General features: G+C 39.1%; 1 protein-coding gene across 1 annotated transcript; it reads right to left on the reverse strand.

Annotated features, from left to right (window-relative positions):
- Positions 1–1,890: 1,890 nt before the first annotated feature.
- On the reverse strand, positions 1,891–3,616 carry LOC116199046 (protein JINGUBANG-like). The gene has a single exon (XM_031529336.1). The coding sequence runs from the start codon at positions 3,479–3,481 to the stop codon at positions 2,138–2,140; it is 1,344 nt and encodes a 447-aa protein (XP_031385196.1). The 5' UTR covers positions 3,482–3,616; the 3' UTR covers positions 1,891–2,137.
- Positions 3,617–7,544: the final 3,928 nt, after the last annotated feature.

The following is a 7,544-nucleotide window of genomic DNA, read 5'->3' on the forward strand; positions in this document are numbered from 1 at the left end:
TAATTCTGTAATTTACCCCATTTATTCCTCATATTCATCAAAATTTATTTTGGACTTGACTCAGTCACTCACAATTTTAAAATGGGTTTATTTTAATGTTAATAAAGAAGTGTTAGTTTGCAAAAATAATGAGGATCCAAGTATATTTTCTTAAAAAATAAAATGTTAAATTTAAGAAAACAGAAGATAAATCTGGCTAACACAAAAAAGAAAAAGAAAAAAAGAAGCATATTATTAGCCATGGCAATAGCCAGATTGGACTTGGCGAGTCTATTGCTCCACATCATCCGACCCTCATGACGATGGCGGCGGCAATTTAGAAGTGAAAGATTAATCGTCCTAATGGCCAAAAGTCATTCAATTTTTACATTTTGTTTGGACAATGGAATTTTTCTAAAGCAAATTTTTGGGAAATGGTGATTTCCCTGTTCGTTTAATCCGTTAAACATCATCCTTAAACTTCGTTATCGTTTTTATTAATTTATACTACATGTCAATTTATTAATGTATCAAACATCATCATTTCGTCTGAACTGCATGATTGTCTAATATGTGAACTTTCCTTAAAAGGAAATTGCTCAATCTGATAAAACATCATCATCCTTTGTGACCTCCATGTTCATTTAATCTGTCATTTTCCTTTCTTATCGAAGTTGTTACAACTTGACGTGAACCATTGCCATCGCGGCCTCCTCAACAGTGAAACCTTGGCCCCTGCCCTCTCCCCCTTCTCTTCGAAACCTTAACTATCCCTACCGCTTTTGCTCCTCTGCCCTGAAATCCTTTTCCGATGTGTTCGCGGTCTCCGCCTTAGTTGGTGATAATGGAGCATCTAACGATCCGCCATCCGATTTGATTGGGCTGGTCATTTTTTCCTAGGTAAGCTACTCTCCATTATCTTTCTATTTTTCAGTTTAATATCTCATTTCTAGAAAACAGCATCCGTTTCCTCATTTTTTTTTCCAAATTAGCACTTTTATTAGGTCAAGTATCAAAGGGGGGGTCAAGTCGTCAAGCGACTGCACTTGATTTTTAAAAATTCAAAGAAAGATATTAAAAAATTGTTAATAGTTTCTTAATGTGGCTAAGTCTTTCTTTTTTGCTAAAAGTATTTTAAGTAAGTATCCTTCATATTTGTTGTCTCACTTCTCAAATATGTTTTGTATCTTCCCTTAAGATTTTTACTTCTCTCATGAGCATTAAAAACGTCTCATCTGTTACAAAGTAATTTAAGTGGAATGATTTTCAGGTTGCTAGCTAGCAACTTATATGCAATTGTGGATTTTTTTTAAGTGAATCTAAGAAGAAAAGAATTTCAGATATATAAATGGAAAATTTAGAAATGAATAAATATTCAATCTCTTTTTTTTAAAGCTTATTGGACAATTTGATGATGAAGTGCATAAAAAATCTAAAAGTGAGCTTTTTTTTAAAACTCAATTAAAGATGATATAGTGTAGTGACGCATCTTTTGACTTGATAACCAAGATGTTTCAAGTTCGATGTTTGTTGTGAGACTACTCATGTCCCTTTGTTAACTATTAGGATTTCATTCTCACAGTACTAAATTCATGGACTTTTCTTATAACTGAAAAAATAAGGTATCTTGACATACAATTATTATCTAATTTCAATAATATTTTGAAATATTCAATTATGATGTCGATTTGTTGAATATATAAGTGTGTAAAACTTAAATATTTCATTTTTTGGATAAATACTTAAATACTAAGCTCTGCGTAATATAAAATAATACATTGCTAGGGGCATATTATAGAAGATCTGTTTACACCTACTAACTTTCAGATCCTAGATTTGCACTTCGTAACAATAAGGATAAAATTTAAAAAAAAACTGGGAGAAAATTGAAAAAGCAATTAAAGTTGAGGACCAAAACTTTTCTCTAATAGAATATCGAATATATATGATGGAAACATAAAAATAACTAAAGGTACATGATGAAGACGAATAAAAATAAAAAAGGATGAAAGCTGATAAGCAAAGCTACTACATGAGAACGAACAAAAAGGAAAAAATAAGAGGGACTAAAATGAAAAAGCGTTCAGAAGTAGTGGGTTAATATAGTTTTCCCAAATGGATAACTTTGGAGATAAGTAATATTATATGCTTGTGTTAATTAAACTTGCAGCTTTTTCACCACCCATGAAGGCGATAGTACTGGACTCATCTCGAAATCCACAGCAGCTGCCTTTGGGTCGTCTACAATCGATTTTTGCTTTTGCAGGCTCACCTTCTCCGTCGGATATATGTTAACTCGCCAAACCTTAAATGTCTCGTCCAAGCTTGCACTGTAAACCAACAAGCCCTTCCCTAAGCTCTCCCTCTCCAAAGTGGCCGCCAAACATCTCACCGGTCCCTGGTGTCCTTCCATCACCGCAAGGCAAGAGTGCAAGTTGTTCCCTTCCTCTCTCCTCCAAACCCTGATCCTCGTATCTTCCGAACCGCTGAAGACCAAATCCGCCACAGCTGTTAGGCAGAGAACCGCGAAGTGGTGACCCTGCAAGAACCCTCCGTGGTTGAACCTTCCCGAAGTTTTCTCCTTCTCCCAGAAGTTGATTAGTCCGTCGGAAGAGCCTGAGTAGAGAATGCAGCTGCTCGGTGACGAGCTTAGGGCTAGGGCATTGACGGGCGACAGCTGAAACTTCAGGGTCATGGTGAGGATATGCGAGCTTTCTCCGAAAACCCTCCTCCATATCTTCACCGAGCCATCAGTAGAGCAAGTGAAAACACGGCCATCATCTTGGTTAATGATGATTCCAGTAATGTGCCCTTCGTGAGCAACGAACGAATCCTCGCACCTTTTGTCTGTGAGGTTCCATGCCTTGACTGTCCTGTCCCACGAGCCCGTGTACAGAAGCTTATCATCATGGTTGTAGGCAAGGCAAGAGATGCAGTCCTTGTGTTGGTTCGGGCTCTTCCTAGGGAGCATCAGCAATGAGTTTCTCTGAGGAATTGTAGCCAACTTCCTTGGCTGGAAATTGTCCATCGCCGTGACACCCCATGCTCGGACCCTGCAATCTCCATGCGCCGTGAACAGGACTCTACCATGAGCCAGGAGGGCTCGGATCTCACCAGATGAGGCTATTATTCTACCTGCATCGGTGCACTTTGGTTGCTTCCATGCATAAATTCTCCGGCTCTGCGTGCCAGTGAATATGAAATTCTTTGACACCGCGACTGACAGGATGCTGCCCTTGTGTCGGTGGAGCGAGGCCAGGCAGTGGTAGAGGAGTGGCTGGGAAGGGGACATCCGCACCGGTGACAGCGTCCACGGTGTCTCGGGGCTCATGGGCCGGACGGGCGTGGATGTAGGGGAAGTTTGACCCGAGACACTTTGAGACTGATCATGTTCGGGGGACCTTGTGAAGGATACCCTACCAGGAGATGTGGTGGTGTTGTTCATACTCTTTTTTTCTTCATCGAAGAAGCTCCACAGTGTCACTTTCTCACGGAATTCCATGGCCAATTAGAAAAGGCAGTGTGGTGGCTAGGCGATCCACGAGGATGAGCCTTTTAATTAGGTTTCTCTCGATGTCTTGAGACAGAAAACTGAAATGTAGTAAATGCCAAGACAGGCTAGTAATAACATGGTGTTTTTGTTTACAAACAAGGCCATGAGTTTATTCGGGAAAGAGAAAAATAAAAATAAATAAAGGAGCAAAAAAGTCCTAACAGTAAAAATCGAATTCATTATTTATTAATTTTTGGTCAGAAATTTATGTCACTACGTTAATATTCTTTCCTTGAGATAAGGCGGTGTTTAGAGGAAGAAAATGTTTTTCACATTCTAGTTGTAGGTTGAACTAGTTGAAGAAGCGTTCCCGCGAGTAAGGAAAATGTACATGCCCATGAAAATTCTTGACAGAGCTCAAATGAGACGCGACATGCGACATTAATCTAGATCAGGGAACTTAGTTACAAAATGCCCCCACTTTTTTCTTTAATTACAGAAGTGCCACTAGTGACTTGATTACGATGTGTTTCTGATGGGCTATTTGTCATTGAGCTGCATCATCGTGATTCAAATACGTTGTTTAGTTTAAAGATTGCTTCTCCACTTCGAAAACGATTCTTCCGAATCCAGCGGAATGGGAATCGCCAAAGAACCCCGGCAGATTCCCAAGCAAGTAGTAGCAAAAAACATTGAAAATCCTATGATGCATGCACCTAAAATATATGTATGATACAAACAAATATTTTCTTGAAAAATTTCGAGTGGATTACTTATATAACTCAAGTATTATACATATATTTTCAACCAAATGCATCATAGACCAGCCCAAAAAGCACTGGTTGCTGTTGGGGATGATAATGGCACTTCAATGCAGGACAACGATCTCTAGACCCTGTCCCATTGGAGGGACAACCATTTCAATTTTTATGTCGGGCCATGAGTGAGTGATAAGATTGAGGACCACGTTATTGGAAGCATCCTCATAAATGTTATTTAAAAAAAAATGGCCCCCCACCCAAAAAGGACGAAAAGAAAAAATGGATGCTCGGCATTGCACCAGTCGGATCGGATGCCATGTCAAGTTCAAGGCAATTAAAATTTTTTTTTTGTTACAAAAAAATCTTAAAGTCTAGCACAATGAAAGATATATCCTAAATAACTAACAAAACAGACGAGGACGTGCGCCATTACGCTACAGTCTCTTTTGATAACAAATTAATTAGTTACAATTGTGGCACGAGTGGTACGCGTTATCAAGAGAATAATAGCATGAGCTACCATTACGGTTACCATATGAATTTACAACAGAGTCGGGTCATGGACCTACTCAGCCCCATGAACTTTAGATACCTGACAATTACTTCATTTTTTATTGCATTGTCTTTCAACAGCTAGCTAGTGCAGTATTTATGTATCCTGGGATGCACGGATTCATTTTTGAGTGCATTCTCTTCCTACAGCTAGCGTAGTGCAATATTTATGTATCATCGGAAACCCTCGTGCAACATAGTGTCTACAAATTTGAAATTTAAACCTTACGTTTACGTTGAGAGGCTTGTTAAGAGGTTAAGGGCACTTGGATGAGATCGGAGTACACTTGACCTCTTGCACCGAGTCCCGTTGCCCCGTTTAGCTGTCCATGCGACGTGATACGATCAATGGACTATAATAATGAGATGTGCCTTTTCCCATAATGGGTGTACGGCTAGGATACTCTAGGGAATTTACTGCATCGATTTGGCTGCATGCTTTCCTTGTAAAAGGCCTGTACCCCTATAGATATTTATAAGGAATAGCTAGCCTTACTGTTTCAAGTATTGAAACCCAATTGGGCAAGAGAAGGACGGAATGAGATAAAAATCCGCATGGCAAATTTTGCCAAGGGATGTACGTACACTGAATAAGACGGCCATCCAAGAATAGTGCCTTTTGGGGTCTAAATGGGTCCTTGGTTTAGATCATAGAGTCAAATTCTGGCATGACTTATGAGCATGTTCTTGAATCAGTAATTGATCGGGTTCTGCGATCTTTTACTCTGGACATCTGCATGTTTTTGAATTGGTCATTGATCGGGTTATTATACTGCATTGCAAATCATACTTTCGTGGGACTGGTGGGGCTATAGGCCTGTAACACGTGCCCGCATTAATTTATGTCAGTAGAAATGTTGCAATCAAAACACTGGAAAAGCTTCAAAGATCCTATATGTGCCGCTTGTCATGGGTAGGAGGAAGCAATATCCACCATATTGTACACGACTGTTAGGCGGCGATGAGGTTGGCGAGGAAATCGGGCATCCCGAGCTAAAAACGGGCTACTTTATAATCTCTACTTTTCCTGGATTAGTTGCGACTCTAACTTAAATTGTGCCATTGTGCTTTTACGAGTCATGCTTCGGAATAATAAAAATAATCTTATTCTTAATCATACTATATTTCGGAATCTCTCCATATTGTAAGCGCAAGGACGTACAACAGCTGCTGAATTTCAATAGCTTCTCTTAAATCCCGGGAGATTGATCATACTGAAAAATGCTTGGGTTCCTCCCCCATCCCAGTGGTGGCTAAAACTTAACATGGATGGTTCAGTTGGGGGCAGCTTGTAGAACGGTGGGAGCAGGAGCTGTCTCGAGAGATGATTCGGGACATTGGACACGGGTTTAGGCATCATTAATGGTCTCATTCTGGGCTTGGGGCCCCTGTTAGGCATGGTCTTATTATGGCTCGCCAATGTAACATTGAACTGGGTTCTAAAGTAGTAGTTGAGTTCATTATGGATCTTCCTATGATAATTTGTTACTCCCCTTATTTCGGATATATATTCCACATTCAGTTTTGATGATGTACAGTTATTGTGAAGCGAATTCCGTTGAAGGATACAACTGTAGCTAGGGGGCTAATTGTACTTCGTCGGATGTTTAGGGGATACAATCCTCTAGACTTGTTCGTGTTGTAACGTCCAGTATGTTCGCAGATTTAAGATTGTCTTTAATTTATTGATTTCCTATTTACCCAAAAGGGTTAAAAAAAAGAAGAAGAAAGAAAGAAATCGACCTTCATTGCTATAGCTATAGGTAGCTAGCTAGTTGCTCAGCCCCTTGAAGAGCTGAATTATTATTGTTTACGGTACAACGGTCCACAACCACAGGGCTGCATAATGGTAGCCCACGCCTAAGAATCATTGATCGTAAATTTATTGTTGGTCCATCTATATCAATATGTCTACGTCTGCATCTATATCTATCTCTATATTTTTTTTCGCTGAATAAAATACTTCATAAATATTAACAAGAGTCGATTACATCTACAACTGGATTTAGGTCAAGATACCTAACAAAAGTACAATGTCTATATATATAGATACACTAAAACGGATCTCTCTGCAAATCGAAGTGACCGAGTGTAAAGTCCTTCAACATTTAAATGCTCACTCTCTCTCTCTCTTTGATGCGATTTCTAATATTCGGAAACTCAATTGGACCATAATTAAACCAATCGAGTCGAGTCGATTCACTAAGGAGGAAAACTCTTATAACATGGATTTTCTCTATTCACAAGATTCGAACTCGAGATCTTACTTAAGAAGAATAAACGTTGAACCGCTTGAACCAACCCACATTAATCTCTCTTTTCCTAATTAATTTTCATATAAGTTTTCTTAGCTTCAACAAAATTAATTTTTTTACCCATTTTACAACCATTTTACATATAAATTTTATATATCTACGTCAGTTTTATAGTGTTTGGGGAAATTATAATAGCCTGGTGTAGTATTCAACTGGCATTCAAGTTATAATGCAATATATTTATAATATCATTTTCTAAAGAGAAATGAAACTCTAATTTGTAAAATATGGAATTGTTAGTCATCACACACTTAAGCTGGCAATTTTCCCCCCACGTGGCCTTTAAAAAATAACAAAAAAATAATAATAAAGGAAAACTTAACCTTTGTTTGGCTAGGCAGTTGTCGGGGAACAGGGGCCTCACCGGTGATTCTACCCTCCGATAGAAGGTTGTTGGAGGCCCTGACACCACCGGTGACCTCGCTAGGTGAGAGGTGTGGCTCG

This window comes from Punica granatum, chromosome 3, assembly GCF_007655135.1.
Source record: "Punica granatum isolate Tunisia-2019 chromosome 3, ASM765513v2, whole genome shotgun sequence".
Classification (NCBI taxonomy): Eukaryota; Viridiplantae; Streptophyta; class Magnoliopsida; order Myrtales; family Lythraceae; genus Punica; species Punica granatum.